General features: G+C 40.4%; 1 protein-coding gene across 3 annotated transcripts; it reads right to left on the bottom strand.

Annotated features, from left to right (window-relative positions):
- Positions 1 to 297: 297 nt before the first annotated feature.
- On the bottom strand, positions 298 to 3,414 carry LOC139556103 (H2.0-like homeobox protein). Of its 3 annotated transcripts, XM_071369642.1 has the most exons (4): positions 2,829 to 3,414; positions 2,141 to 2,302; positions 1,722 to 1,906; positions 298 to 1,004 (listed from the first exon to the last, which is right to left on the bottom strand). In XM_071369642.1, the coding sequence occupies exons 1-4, from the start codon at positions 3,262 to 3,264 to the stop codon at positions 687 to 689; spliced, it is 1,101 nt and encodes a 366-aa protein (XP_071225743.1). In that variant the 5' UTR covers positions 3,265 to 3,414; the 3' UTR covers positions 298 to 686. The 3 variants fall into 3 exon arrangements, with proteins under 3 accessions (XP_071225743.1, XP_071225744.1, XP_071225745.1); XM_071369643.1 differs by lacking the exon at positions 2,141 to 2,302 and having other exon boundaries at positions 1,722 to 1,924; positions 2,829 to 3,413; XM_071369644.1 differs by lacking the exon at positions 2,141 to 2,302 and having other exon boundaries at positions 2,829 to 3,412.
- Positions 3,415 to 16,394: the final 12,980 nt, after the last annotated feature.

The following is a 16,394-nucleotide window of genomic DNA, read 5'->3' as shown; positions in this document are numbered from 1 at the left end:
AAACATAAGCACATTCCAGCCCTCATAGCAATGATACCTTCACACAGTGAAATAAGGCCTACGTGGCAGTGAAGTCCAATACGAATTCATTTAAGGCTACTCAAATAAACGTTAATATCCACTTCAGAGCACTGTTTTGAGAGCGAATATTATAGGCTAGTCAAGACCTTGTCAGGTGTGAAGTTGTCTCTCCTTCAGTGTTGTTTTCCATATTCATTTGTCCCCTAAAGAGAAGGTAATAATGCCCCCAAAGTAATAATATTCTATATACATTCAATTATTTTTTTTAATCGAAAATCAAAATTAAGAAACTTTTTATTTACAATATTTTCAGTGCAAATAATTATTGACCAACATATAATACAACAATATTTATCAACGCTTCCACAGTAAATTACATGTAACATTGTGTCATGTTTTTGGATTTCAGGACACGGAATAAGTGGTTCAGATTAAAATTCACAACAGAATATTTCCTTCAGTTGAGTAAAAAGTCATGCACATCGCCTAATACTAACTGACCGAGCTGAAAGATGGAGGGAGTCATAATATCCCATACACGCTGTAGAGTATCCTACTGGCCCTCCACTTTACGACAACTGCGCTCTGTATATCAATTTTTTCAAAATAATATTTATATTAAATTATACATTTTACATTAAAAAAAATAACGTTTGACTGTGCACTCATATTAACATTTGCGATGATGGCACAGCTTCTGTAAGGGCACTGACTGAGTTCGCCTCCTCGGTACTCACAGGGATGGCCCCGGTCATGATCACACTAGTCTTGTTGTGCTCAGAAATGTCCATGTCACTCTTGTCCTCCTGTCCATCCTCGAAATCGGACTCGCTTGCTTCGCTCTCACACTCGGACTCTTCCGGCTCCTTGGACTCGGCCTCTGTCAGTGACTTGTCCGGCGTCTCCTTCTCCTTGTCTTTCTGTGCCTGGGCTTCTTTCGAATGCCTCCACTTCATGCGCCTGTTTTGGAACCACACTTTGACCTGCCGAGAAAGTGCACGAGCTCGTTTAGACGTCGTCGGCCTGAGCCCGAGGCCTATTACTCGCCAAAAGGTTGACAATGAAATATGCTTCATAGAAATATGACCCATAGAGCGACATAGTGGAGAGCATTAAGGCCAGCCTCTACGCAACACAACAATACCTTCTTGATAAGGAAATCATAGTCTACATTTCTAATTAAACAACTTTACAGTAGCCTAGGTAGGCTACAATTAAGTTAATGTAGAATAAAATAAAATAAACGATTTTGCGTAAAGATGGGCATACATGGCGTAAAGGTGGTCCTAGCCTACAAGAACAACACAAATACTATTAAAACATCATATATATATTACATTTGTATTGCTTAACCCTAATGGGGTTAGGTAAAACTATAACTTTCATCCGTTTGCAATAATTCGTTGTAATCGACTTTCATTTCCTTAGAAGTTCTCCATTGCGAAATTGTGTAGTTGCCTACTGGGCTATATTACCGGGCGTGTCCTCCTCTGAGTGGAGGCTTCCTGTCGTAACAGCACAAGGCCAAGTTTGATTGTTTTACACTATTATGTCTTTCCATCTCAAGAATCAAGGATTCTAAAAAAATAACTCCAGATTTGCATGGTCTATGCTTAAACATGGTTAATTGAAAAGGCCTGCTTGTCCATACAATAGCCCAATTGAGGCTTATAGGTTACAGTAACGTGCACGTATCTTACCTGTGCGTCTGTTAGGCCAAGCATTGCAGCCAGTTGTTTTCTGTCGGGTTTGGTGACGTATTTCTGTATTTCGAAACGTTTCTCAAGCCCTTTTCTTTGCAGATTGGAGAAGACCGCCCGCGACCAGGACCTCTTCCTTTTGTACGTCTGTGGCATCGTGTCTTTAGTAAGGACAGCATATGGACCTGTATAAATAAAGGGACATAAAGGTTGAGCAATGTTATTTATTCGTTCAAAATTCAAAGTGTAACGATCTTTGGTCAGTTATACTCTGCAAAAAATACAAGAACAACAGAACATATGCCTAAGGTTTAAAAGCAAAGTCTGAATTTGAAAGGCTATGTAAAAATATTGTTCGAATCCTTAAATGCGCTGTGTGCGTAAAAAGGCCATTTGAAATATGCGGACGGCTACACTACCTGGAAAGGTGTCCTGAAACTGATGCTGCCCTGATTGCCTGGCGCTGTTTAGTGAGCTCATCATGGAGGACGCGTCGCTCATCCCCGGGTCTATGGATGCGAAGTACTGGCTCGCTGGCTGGATCCCTGACTGACGGTTCGAGCTAACAATGGACGTGAGATCTGTCACAGGGCGAGAGATAAGTAAGAAATTACCGCAACGTATACACGAGTATTCAACGCTGAAACTTTTCAGCTAAAAATTAACTTTTGTGTGCGAGTCTGAATGTTGTCTGAAGCTAGAAAGTTCCTAGTTTTATAGTTTGGCAACTGTGGAACCTTGGATATTCATATAGAGGTTTTTCTATGAGTGCGTAAAGGATAAAGAGTACGTGTTGCCTCAGTGGTGTTGGTGCCTTCAAGGTCAGTACTTCAAATCAAATCAAATCAATTGTATTGGTCACATACACATATTTAGCAGATGTTATTGCGGTTGTAGCGAAATGCTTGTGTTCCTAGCTCCAACAGTCCAACAATGCAACAGTACTTTGTAAACGTATCTTGAAGTCAATTTAGCCATCTTATAAAAATGTGCCTTTACAACATTATGGCATTCTTAAATGCTTTCTTTGGCAGTGAGATAACCTTGATGTAGGCTATACATGAGTTATTTTAGAGAATTCAGTGAAAAGTGAACTTCAAAGCATACCTCTTAAAGACGATATGTCTTTTGTTTTGGGGTCGAAGTCTGTTGACAATATCCGATCGATTCCGAACTTGAGGTCCTTGCTTGAAGGTGGGGGAGCTTGTTGGGAGCTGAGACTCGTTCTAGATACCGAAGTTAAGTGTATTCCGTGTCTGTGATAAGGAGACCCGGGGTTCACTCTCCCACCGTAGATCGACTGCTCTGGCCCCACCGGTGAAGGACGCAATGGCGATCCAGAGGCGTGAACCTGAGAACGGTGTCCCATATGAGTCATGAGGGCCGAGGATCCCGGGATGTTCTCAGCATCACCGACCTGCAAAATGTCAGCAATGCAAAAGGAGGGCTTCTTCATTGTATCCATAGCGAAACCACCCGCGCAATAAGCAGACCAAAGACTAAAATTCGATGCGTAAAACGGGTTGAGTCCGGCCGTATACATCCTTAACTCGTAATGTTGCCCCTCGGTTTATCAGAAACGACAATACAACAATAAATTCGGCATACAACTTTTAGTTAAGTGTATCCAGAGAAAGCTGCCGTCTTTATGTAAGTGCCAGAAATCTTTATCAAACAACTCTGAAATTTTAGTCTTTGGTCTAAGTACTTCCACAGTGAAGTTTCTCCTCTGACACTGATTGGTTGCTTTTTAGCCAATAGAAGTTTGGTCTCGAACACCGAAACACGCCCTTGTGATGGAGATACGCATAGTTAAGTGTTGCTAATGACAGCGACATGCTCGTTGACCTCTTGAATATCTTCATAAACATTTTCAACTGCAGCCACCGACACCATCATCATCTTCGTCACCATCTTCATCGTCTTCATGGATGGCAGCAGCAACAACAACAATAAATGCAAGTGCAATATGAAAATGTGAAAATATATGTTATACTAATGTCATGTAATGTAATAGTAATGTAACAGTAATGTTTATTCTTGCACTTAGCTTTTAGACATTCGGCTTTGTTTCTGAATAAGACGTAGATAAAAATCTGATCTCTAGGCTTTAGGCCTGCAAATGGAATCATATGTTCATATTATTTTCTGCTAAACATTAGGGTGGTTCGGTTGAGTTTGTATCGTTGAAATGGAAAAACAACTGACTTTCAAACGATGTAGGCTCCAAAAAGTTAACACGGTCAATAAATAAGACCTTATTTATTTGAAAAATAGCTTCTTTTTTTTGCTTCATAAGCGTACTAAATTTCAGGCAATATCATCAATCGAACATCTTAAATACATCTGGGTTACAAGCCAATTTAAGAGAAGTAACGTGATCTACATGATATAGGCTAGAGTGCAGGAAACTAGAGAGTTTCTATTAGAATTCAGGTCATCCTGTTTTTGATGGGCTGTGATTCGTGCTAAATGAGCCTGTTAGATTTGTCCTGAAATAGAACCTGTTTTAGTATTTTAGGATACAAGCGAAATCTTTATTTCATCCGGAGTAGAGGAGGGAAACTTTATAATGACTGTTGCAACTTCCTTTTTCAATATTTGTGCAACTTTATCTCGACCTGCAAGTTGCATGGTGACGCAAATCCGCCCCTATGCTCATAATAAACAGAGGAAATCTATTCCCCTCTAAAACGAAAAGACAATAACTTCAGAGGCCATACTTCATCCGTATTCGAGACTCGCATGTTTCTCACCGAGTAACGAACATAATGGGGGACTGATTATTATGACAATGACAAAATATCAAAGGGTAAATTAGATGTTATTATTATTGTAGGGATGGGAATGTAAGTGTTGTCATTTTCAATTCGGGGGAACATTTAGACACTAGGCTACTTGCAATATAGCCTAACTAGTCGTTAGATTGGCTTTTATAACACATAGGTAAGGCAACAGCCATATACCAGATATTTATACAGTGCTTTTTATTAAACAGGAGTCATCATGTATTACAATAAAACATTGAATGAATGTATAAATACTAAATAATCCAAATTATCTGTTAAAGGTGAAGTCTAATAATAATACAAAATAAACAACAACAACAATAATAATAATACTTTACTTTTAATAATGAACAATCGTATTCATATTGATAATGATGAATAATAACATACTTTATTTTTTATTAAAATATAAACACATTTTACTCATGGCTACAATTTAGTAGTGTGTGTGTGTGTGTGTGTGTGTGTGTGTGTGTGTGTGTGTGTGTGTGTGTGTGTGTGTGTGTGTGTGTGTGTGTGTGTGTGTGTGTGTGTGTGTGTGTGTGTGTGTGTGTGTGTGTGTGTGTGTCCTACACATTCGATTGTTAGCTCCCAAATTCCCACATCACACATCAGGCCCATGCATGTACTGTTTTCAATCCATTGTCATTACGTGCGCGTCTCATCCTCCAACTGCATTCATTAGACTTGATTCATTCCCGGAAGAAACTATGACCCTGGCCTGACTGCCTCCTGTCACGGTGTTTTCGAGTGACACTTTTCCAGGTTAAATTAGAAATGAAATGTAACGTTTACCCTGGATCATGCAGTTAACACAATCCAGGGAAAAGGATGTAGCAGAGGCACAGCGGGATAACAAGCCTCAATTATTTCAGGTTCTGATGAGCCTTCAGAGGGAAGCATACATGGGCGGATTGGCCATCTGTCAATTCTGGCAAATGCCCGAAGGACCATCTTTTATTTGGGTGGGCTGGTGGAAATATATATATATATATATACATATATATATATATACACTGAACAAAAATACAAACACAACATGTAAATTGTAGGTCCCATGTTTCATGAGCTGAAATAACAGATCCAAGAAATGTTCCATACGCACAAAAAGCTTCTTTCTCTCAAATGTTGTGCACAACTTTGTTTACATCCCTGTTAGTGAGCATTTCTCCTTTACCAAGATAATCCACCCATCTGACAGGCGTGGCATATCAAGAAGCCAATTAAACAGCATGGTTATTACACAATAAAAGGCCACTAAAATGTGTAGTCTCAAGTTTTGAGGGAGCATGCAATTGGTATGAGTATGGCAGGAATGTCCACCAGAGCTGTTGCCAGAGAATTGAATGTTAATTTTTCTACCGTAAGCCGCCTCCAACATCCTTTCAGAGAATTTGGCAGTATGTCCAACCGGCCTCACAACCGCAGTCCACGTGTATTGGCGTGATGTGGGCTAGCAGTTTGCTGATGTCAATGTTGTGAACAGAGTTCCCCATGGTGGCAGGTATGGGCAGGCATAAACTACGGACAACGAACACAATTGCATTTTATGATGGCAAATTGAATGCACAGAAATATCGTGACGTGATCCTGAGTCCATTGTGAGGCCCATTTATTTTAAGGTATCTGTGACCAATAGATGCATATCTGTATTCCCAGTCGTGAAATCCATAGATTATGGCCTAATTTATTTATTTCAATTGACTGATTTCCTGAAATGAACTGTAACTCAGTTAAATCTTAGAAATTGTTGCATGTTGCATTTATATATTTGTTCAGTATATTTTAAATGGGCCTGTTTTTTTAATGAATTTTGCACAATTTCTCGGTTTTCATAATAATCTGTATTGAGCATTTGGCTGACCAGTGGGCAACGTCCGGCACCCCATACCAAGATGGGCCGGCCCGGTTTTGTGATTGGCTGTGCTGAGGTGTCGCAAGTTCACATTCACAGTCAAACGCGCATCATCAAAAATAAGTGAGATCTGCTCTGACTCTCACTCAGTCAGAACTGAAACTCATGGATCATAAAAAAAACGGAAAGATAGTGCTAAAAAAGTTAGAGAGATAAAAAAGGCTATTGATGCCGACGCTGCTAAATGTCCGAAATTAACCGATTTATATGCAAAAAGTTCTGCTGGTCCGAGTGCTGTGTCTGTGAGAAATGACAGACCAGCTGCTGCTGCCACTGCACCATGCAGTTGAAGTTGGAAGAAAACCGAGAAAGACACTCAGGCACACTGACACCGATTATGTAGCCTACTGCTGCAAGTCCGGACTAATATTCTGGCTTTATATTGTATGACATAGTAGGCTAATTAAGGAAGGGGGGATTCGGGGGAACATTTAGACACTAGCCTAACTAGGCGTTAGATTGGCTTTTATAACACAGGTAAAGCAATAGCCATCTACTAGATATTTATACAGTGCTTTTATTAAACACAAGTCATCATGTATTACAATAAAACATTGAATGAATGCATAAATACTAAATAATCCTAATTAATCTGTTAAAGGTGAAGTCGGGATCTCTCTGTATTTTAATTGTTCTATCAATGTTTAGGCTATTTGCTTCGCTTGTAAATCTGTGTCTCTTCAGGCAGCAAGGCAACTAGGGTTTTTGAACTGTAGCAGAGAATGGTTGCACCTGACCTCGCCTGCCTTCCATATTTGAGTATTGTATTTCCATTGTTAGAGCTCGACTTGCCAATACAATAGATAATATTTGACTGTGGTGACTAGGGACTCTCGTGTCAGATTACATTCCCGCATAAAATCAATTTTTTTCATCCGAGAGACCGTCACTGATTTGTGAAAGGATACGCATGCGCGACACTGTCAAACGAAGCCCAAAACTGGAAATCTGTACGCATCCAGAGAAACTAGTCCCGTCGTTCTATGACAAACACAGAAAGGTTTAAATTGAATTCAATAGAGGAAAACAGAGAGCGCAGAGGACAGACTCTGACACAGATGTACTGCCAGTTCCTTAATGTTTTGTCTGTATATGTAGCCTAGTATTAAACACAGCTAAGTGGGTAGGGTGGAACACATAGGTGATGTCAGGCACTCATTTGCAATATAAGGAGTTAGGCTGTTATAAAGTATTATGAGCCAATTGTCATCTATTATGCATTGATATAGTGATTTTTTTCTTTGTCTGAAAATGTTTGTTTATTCATTCACAACTAGGATGTTGCTGGGCCCAGTACAGGCAGTGTGGTCTCATCATCTCCCGGTCACAGTGATGCTAGGCGCAGCACAGGCAGCTCAGCTGAGTCAACTGTAGTGAACATAGGAAGACAACACAGAGAGAGAAACACACACACACACACACACACACACACACACACACACACACACACACACACACACACACACACACACACACACACACACACACACACACACACACACACACACACACACACACACACACACACACACACACACACACACACACACACACACACACACACACACACAATACTGCTGCCATTATTCACCTTTATACACATCCCAGTATATGCTGTAGTATTCATAGTCAGTGACAACCCTGTTTTGAGCCCCACATTTTTAGCAACAAAAAAAATGCATGTTATTTTGGCGTTAATACATGTCACATATCAGTTTGCACACTCTCTATATATAAACTCCCAGTAATTTATTGGGTAAATCATGCTAAACCGCCACTGTTCATAGTATATTCATAGTATTTTCTGGATATTCCTATATTGTGTATATATTTGTATTACCATTCCTACTAAAATATTTTTTTATTACTTGTTTGTGTATATATCTATATATATATGTGTGTGTGTGTTGCACTCTTAAGGAGAGCCTGTGAATATGTATTTAACCTCAACATTTACATATTGTATTCTGTGCATGTGATCAATAGACTCGCTGTGATGTGGGCTGGTGTGGCTAAAATGCTAGGACTGAATTTTTGGCCCAGTCCGCCCCTGTTAAAACATGAAGACAAGCTGAAACATGTCAAAGCACTGGAGTCTTTATTTTACACTCTGGAATGTCATACAATAGTGCCATTTCATTGGTCAATCATTTCATATGTGATTGAATGTTATGTTTGTCCAGTTCAAATGAAAGTATAACCCATGTGACATACTGTAGGCCTATTCAGTGATTGTTTCAGTTCTATTATAATTGTTATTGCCTTTAGTTTTCAATTACATCACTGCAGGATTGTATTACAAAACCATAACAAAATATGGGTGTCATAAGACCAATAACATTCTAATAGCATATTGTCAATTTATAAAAGGAATTGTGCTTTGCATTGGACTGTATGTTGGAAAGGTTGGTTGAGGCTGTCAGAAATTCTTTAGGCTACTGTATAAACAAACAAACATGTTGAAAATAAAATGTAAAACTACAAGTCAACACTTTTTGATTAAAAACAAAGTTTGACAGCTACAGTACAGCTGACCATTGAGAGCCAGCATTCACAAGCCTATTGTTGTCAGTTGATTGCTCTGTGTGTATTTTACAGGAAGCCTTATCAGACCTCAGGAAAACTGAATGAGCTGCTCAGCCAACAACTGTCTCGGATCAAGAAGTTGGGAGGGACGCAAATTAAATCATTTCCATTATTAAACAGAGAATTATTACTCCCCTTTGGTAAAACTTAGACCTAGGCCAAGATTACTATTTCTGGAAATGTTTGTCTCAGGAAGGAACTTTCACAGATTTAATGGGACCTGGGCCATTGTACATGGCCTTCTGTATGGCATGGTGCCATCGTTTCCACAGCAACAAAAAAAGTTAAGGGAGTTATCCAAAGTGAATTGAAAACAGGTTTGTCCCATTTATGTGACCCCAAATGTGTCTTTTATTATATTCAATAATATTTTAATCAGTTCTGTTCAATAGCCACCATGTTATGAGGGAACCCGGCTCTCCACATGTGTGAAAAGGTCTCGAGATGTTTTTGAGGATTGTTTCAGGGTGTTTGTCCAGCCAATGGTGCAACAAACATCAATTGTCTATGTTATGACTGTGGTCCATATGAGTAATCCCATAAACTCTGTGGTAGGGGTGGGACAGGCTAGCACATCAAATAAATCCCCACAACAGGCCTCTGTAAACTATTAGGACATAGACCCAACTATCCAGGTTTTTAATCTGATAGGGGAGAGCTCTTAATGTGTTCATGTATTTGTGATGGTAACATCATGTAAATGCATTAGGACCCTTTTGGAGACTGTGTTTTATATATTATTTATTTTATTCTAGATACTTGGAGGCCTATCCATGTTGATCTGTTGCTAAGGGCCTGGTCAAGTGGATCGAAGCTAGTTCCTTGGATACAGTGGCCTGGGAGCCCCAGCTGCCCATCAGTGAAGACGGGACTCATCACGCAGGAAACATAAACAATGAAATATCAAAATCCTCCAGCGCTGATCATGGGAAAATGTGGAAACCTCAAGGATTTTATCCTACCCTTTAGGCCAGCAATCACCATCAGGAGAGTTCACAACCAAAGCTGAATGTCTCCACTGTTCCTGTGGTTTAAGGCCATATTAAACTAAAACTTAAAATGATTAACCAAAAGACATCATTACAATCACATTATTGTGAAGTTGTTCCTGAAAGGCTACAGTGTGGGCGAAATGACCCCCCCCCCCGTGTGGTCATAGAATAGCACAGTTCTCCTGGCTTTCCCCCACACAAGAGGACGTAGATAAAGACATTAGGTGGTCATTAGGTGGTCATTAGGAGTGGTAGACTAACCACACTCTCCTCAGTCTGCCCTGTCGTTTAAACAATCGAAGAGCTTCTTTAATGGAAGCTTTTAAATATGATGGTGTCCCACTGTCTGTACATTAACAACTTATGTGTTTACTTTAAAACGGCCCTGGCGCAGATTAAAGTCGCTCCCCTCCGTGCCTCTTGTGACTGGTGCCTTTAAGGTCTTCCGATTACTCGCTGGGTCAATGTACACAGGGTTAAACCATGTTTGCTGAGCACTCTGGGGTCGCAGTGCTAAATAGGAGAGGAGACTAATGGAAACGCAAAAGGTCATCATAACAAACCATTACTGCTTCTTCTCTCCAGTGTCCTGGCATGCATCCCAGGAGGCCAAAAAGAGAAAAGGCACCTCGCACATAATGACGCCCATGTGACCGTTGGCTCGGGTCGCACTCCCCAACCCCGCGCAAAAAAAGGAAACTTCTCAATTTATAGACTCTATTTAAGCATGGTCTGTGACTGCCAGTGATCAATTTTGCATGTGTTTACCACAACCCTTCACTATTGAGGAAAAGCAGAGCCTCCCAGTGCGGAGGAGATCTATACCCGTGTCACACTGTCCCAGGAGCAGCGCTTGCTGCGTCAATTAATTGTAATAACACGCCACTATGGAAACAAATGTGCAAATGATCGGGTGGGAATTCTAAACAACAATGGAACCGGAGGCTGCAGAGTAGCAGGTGCTGACAGTATGTGGACACGCCTTCAAATTAGTGTATTCGACTATTTCAGCCACACCCATTGCTCACAGGTGTATACAATCTAGCACATAGCCATGCAATCTCCATAGACAAACATTGGCAGTAGAATGGCACCGGTCAACTGTAAGTGCTGTTATTGTGAAGTGGAAACGTCTAGGAGCAACAACAGCTCAGCTGTGAAGTGGTAGGCCACACAAGCTCACAGAACGGGACCGCTGAGTGCTGAAGTGCATAGCACGTAAAAATTGTCTGTCCTCGGGTTGCAACACTCACAACCGAGATCCAAACTGCCTCTGGAAGCAACGTCAGCACAATAATTGCTCGTTGGGAGCTTCATGAAAAGAGTTTCCATTTCCGAGCAGCCGTACACAAGCCTAAGAAGACCATGCACAATGCCAAGCATCGACTGGAGTGATGTAAAGTTCGCAGCCATTGGACTCTCAGTGGAAACACGTTCTCTGGAGTGATGAATCACGCTTCACCATCTGGCAGTGCGATGGATGAATCTGGGTTTGGCGGATGCCAGGAGAACACTACCTGCCCGAGCACATAGTGCCAACTGTAACATTTGGTGCACGAGGGATATATGGGGCTGTTTTTCATGGTTCTGGCTAGGCCCCTTAGTTCTATTGAAGGGAAATCTTAATGCTACAGAATACAATGTCATTCTAGACGATTCTGTGCTTCCAACATTGTGGCAATAGTTTAGGGAAGGCCCTTTCCTGTTTCAGCATGACAATGTCCCCCTGCACAAAGCGAGGTCCATATAGAAATCGTTTGTTGAGATCGGTGTGGAAGAACTGGCCTGCACAAAGCCCTGACCTCAACCCTATCGCCCTATCGAACACCTTTGGGATGAATTGGAACGCTGACGCCTAATCGCCCAACATCAGAGCCCGACCTCACTAATGCTCTTGAGGCTGAATCGAAGCAAGCTCCTGCAGCGTGCGTGCGTGATCCCGTGTGTGAGCGCGTGTGTGCCTATACATCTCACAGATTACTAGAGCTGGATAACGTTCGATATCTATAATAGGCCTGGAACATTACCTAGGCCTAGTTATTTTGACTTCAGAAAATGATGTTGTTATACCTCTCTACTTGATTTGTGGTCGCTACCAAAACAATTAAATCAAGGTTATGATCGGGCGTGTTCACACAAAGCGACATTTTACACCTCAGGTATCAACTTGATGGATTCCAGTTTTGTCAACGCCCCAGAGCTGTCTAAACAGACCGTGTTTTACGACCTCTGAAAGTACAGCTGTCAAAATTACGAATAGCCTAAATCGGAATTGTCATTAAAACAGAAACATCATCTAAGCAATGACAAAATAAAATAATAACATAAATTGAACACTCATAATGGTTATTTTGTTTAATTTCCGAGTCGTCATCGCTTCTAAATCCACATAGGCCTAATTCAATCACGAATCTGGGTATTAATTTGACATAGGCATAAATCAAATTGTATAGCGTCGAATATAGACTAAAGTAGCCTAGCCTATAGCAAAAACATGAATAAATTATTAATTTTGTGAGTAAGACAAGAAGCCTACGTCCAATTCTTTCCTATATTCCTATATATCCTATATTCTTTCCTTGACGTCTTTGGGTGGCAGTAGTGTTTTCACTAATCAATAAATCTGCGTTTCCTTTTTTGTGCAGTTTTCATTATGGACGTCTGGACAGCCACAGAAGGCAACAATGCACTTTCACTTATCAGGATCACATCCCAGGGAGAAGAGGTCCGGAGGAGAACATCCATAGATCCAGTTAAAAACACAACAGTAATACTTTTCCACACTATCCCAAGCGCCTTATATTTCATGTACCGTTTTAATATAAATTGCCTTTCAGAACATATTTTCTCGTGCCAACCTAAGGGCACATCGACACGTTTTCACCTAGTCGGCTCGGGGATTCGAACCAGCGACCTTTCGGTTACTGTCCCAACGCGGCCTCTTAACCGCTAGGCTATCTGCTGTCCATATACAGATACTACAGTAGCCAATTTTTTTGTTATGCAAATTAGTTACTTTGGAGGCACGTCAAGCTACTTTGGTGCTATGAACACTCTTGTGCCTTGTGCATATCAGTAGTCTAATTGAATTTATTCATGCTATTTTAAAAAATTAATTAAAGTGATTATATTACATTAAATGTGTTTATTGCTTGTCAAATAATAATTATCTCTAGAGGCTATCGTTTCCAAAGAAGGGTTATTAAATTAAGGCTTTTGGGCAAGTAAACTACACGCAATAAAATTATAATATGTAATGTGAAGACAATAATGTTCAATTATCCAATCAACAGATTTCAGGCCCACACACACACTAAAAAAAGTATAAACGCAACATACAACAATGTCAAACATTTTACTGAGTTACAGTTCATATAAGGAAATCAGTATATTGAAATTAATTAATTAGGCCCTAATCTATGGATTTCACATCACTGGGTTGGGGGTGCAGCCATGGGTGGGCCTTGGAGGGCATAGGCCCACCCACTTGTCAGCCAGGACCACCCACTGGGGAGCCAGGCCCAGCAAATCAGAATGAGTTTTTCCCCACTAAAGGGCTTTATTACAGACAGACATACTCCTCAGACGATCCCGCAGGTGAAGAAGCCGGATGTGTAGGTCCTGGGCTGCGGTTGTGAGGCCGGTTAGAAGTACTGCCAAATTCTCTAAAACGACATTGGAGCCAGTTTATGGTAGAGAAATTAACAATCAATTCTCTGGTAACAGCTCTGGTGGACATTCATGCAGTCAGCATGCCAATTGCACACTCCCTCAAAACCTGAGACATCTGTGGTATTGTGTTGTGTGACAACTCTGCACATTTTAAAGTGGCCTTTTATTGTCATGTTGTTTAATCAGCTTCTTGATATGCCACACCTGTCAGGTGGATGGATTATCGTGGCAAAGGGGTAATGCTCACTACATGTTGCGTTTATATTTTTGTTCAGTGTAAAAAAAACAACACTTAAAACATTGCCTTTATTAAAATGTTCATAAGGTGCAGGCCTAGCCTACCTGGTCGCGATGATACCCTACTTATAAATTATTTAGACTACATTACTAAGATAATGGGATCACCTAAACTATTATCACAGAGCCTCTCCATTTTAATCAAACACACTACTTATTCACCGATTAGGCTACAGTATTTACTGCATCCTTTTAATATAGTCTAACACCACTCTTGAAATCGGATACATTTTTTGGTCATAAATCCGTCTGATGCACATTGTTTTTTTTAATGCGCTCAACTATGTGATCAGACATTCTGATCCTCATGCAGGTCTTTACTTGGGGTCCTTATTATAGCATAATAAACTCAATACACAGGTCAACTTTAACAAAATGCTGCCATCTAGTGGTGGTTCTTAGAAACAATCTGGCACCTAACAAATGAAAATGATCACGACTGCTTTTCCACAGGCAGCCCAAACCTGAGCTTTTAACCAATTATTGGCAAAATAGCTAATCTGATTGGTCGAAGACGCAATTAGTGTGTGGGGGGATCAGATAATTAGGCACCTGTGTAAACGCAGCCATAGAGACATAGGCCTATCTATGAGCGTTATGGCAGTGACTGTAGAATATTGCACAAAAATAACGGAAAACATTAACAAAATGTCAGTCAGACTCGAATGCTGAGGGCAATGCAATGAAATCTGTTGACCTGGGTTCAGTTATGTGTAGAAAAACATGCTATTTTTCTCTAAATCATCACTGCACGTCCCATCGACATCTCAATCCGGATAACACTTTGGGCTATGTATAGTGCATTGAGTGTGAGCCAGTCGAACAGGGTTCCGGTCGAACAGGGTTCCGATATAGAGCCCATGAGACTCGTTCAATCCAGGAGCAGTGAGCATATTTTGGACCAGGCACATCTTCACTTCAACACGTAGGCCTAGGCTAATGCACAACATGCTTGTCAAGTGCGAATAATTTACGACAGGTGGGATTCATCCCGTTAACTTATCCCAATAAACAATCTATTTGTCTTTCCTCATAGCACAAGTTCAGCTGTGGTAAGAATGTTAAAGATTCAGCTGTCCACTTGTGAATTGACAGTCTGCTGTCGAACTGAACTGCCCCTAAAGAGACACTTTCGATTCAGTTTCATTGTTCCATTTTAGGCTAAATGGCAAGTTTTAAAATGGGAGCACACGCGGTTTCTTTTGTTAGGCATGCGTAGTTTATCCAATTAGCCCATTTCACTTTTCAGAATCGGCCATCAAAATTACATTAAGTCTTCTACTCTTAGGATGAAAACTTTGAGCTTGAATGACCAGGCATACCCAGGTTTTCAGAACAAAATTATATTGGGTTGAGTTGAAGCCATAGCCATTTTACTACATTACCACATATGTTACAACCAAGCCATGACATTTGATGGAAATATTCACTTTCAGTTTCCTGTAGGGGGAAACCCAATCTAATGGCACCACAAAATCTGAGAAAACACATGATCAATCACTGACTGGACTTTCCAGATGAGCCAGCTGCAGTTAGTCTATTGGAGATTGTTGGAGTTGGCATTGAGGTTATGCTCGGGTTTAACCTCTGACCTCAATAAGGGCCTTAACCATTAGGGAGGAAGTTCCATGGAAGCAGACAGGGCCAGGCTGACATTAAATCCAGCTGGTGGTCCTGTGGTGGTCTGATAGGACACAGGTGACACCTGCACTGGATATGATATTAATTTTACACATTAAAGCTGGAATTATTAATGGTGAAACGGCCACATCCGTTTGCAATATTACAACAACAAAGTTACTGCAAACTTTTTTCCCCCTGGACATCATTGCACAGCAAAAACTTTTTTTTTTTACCCTGATGCATGACACTCCCCACATCTGCCAAGTCAACAAAACAATAACAATGGCCATGGGATGGACAGTGCTGCTGTTTCCCCCTACTGCAGAGTCCATATTTCAAACCGAGGTAAGTTGGTTTTATATTCACACATTCGGACATTCAACAGACATTTGGCAAAAGCCATTTAAAAATTTAAAAATCAATAACTAATTCACAGTTTATCACAGAATCATCAAATAGACATTATCTATCTATACGGGTCTAGCATACTTTTACAACCTTTGTTTTGACTAGAAATTCCAGTTTTGACTTGATAGAAATACATTAAATCTATAAAATGCAATTTCAAGCGGTATAAATCAATAACTAATTCACCGTTTGTCATACAAACATCAAACTAGGTATGATTTATTCTATAAATGTCTATCATACTTTTACAACCTTTGTTTTGAGGACAAATTCCAGTTTGACTTGATAGAAATACATAAAATCTATAAAATGCCATTTACAGCAGTATAAATCAATAACTACAGTTGAAGTCAGAAGTTTACATACACCTTAGCCAAAAATATTTAAACTG

This window comes from Salvelinus alpinus, chromosome 27, assembly GCF_045679555.1.
Source record: "Salvelinus alpinus chromosome 27, SLU_Salpinus.1, whole genome shotgun sequence".
Taxonomy (NCBI): Eukaryota; Metazoa; Chordata; class Actinopteri; order Salmoniformes; family Salmonidae; genus Salvelinus; species Salvelinus alpinus.
Note: the sequence above shows the minus strand (reverse complement) of the source record. Positions and strands in the feature narration are given on the sequence as shown.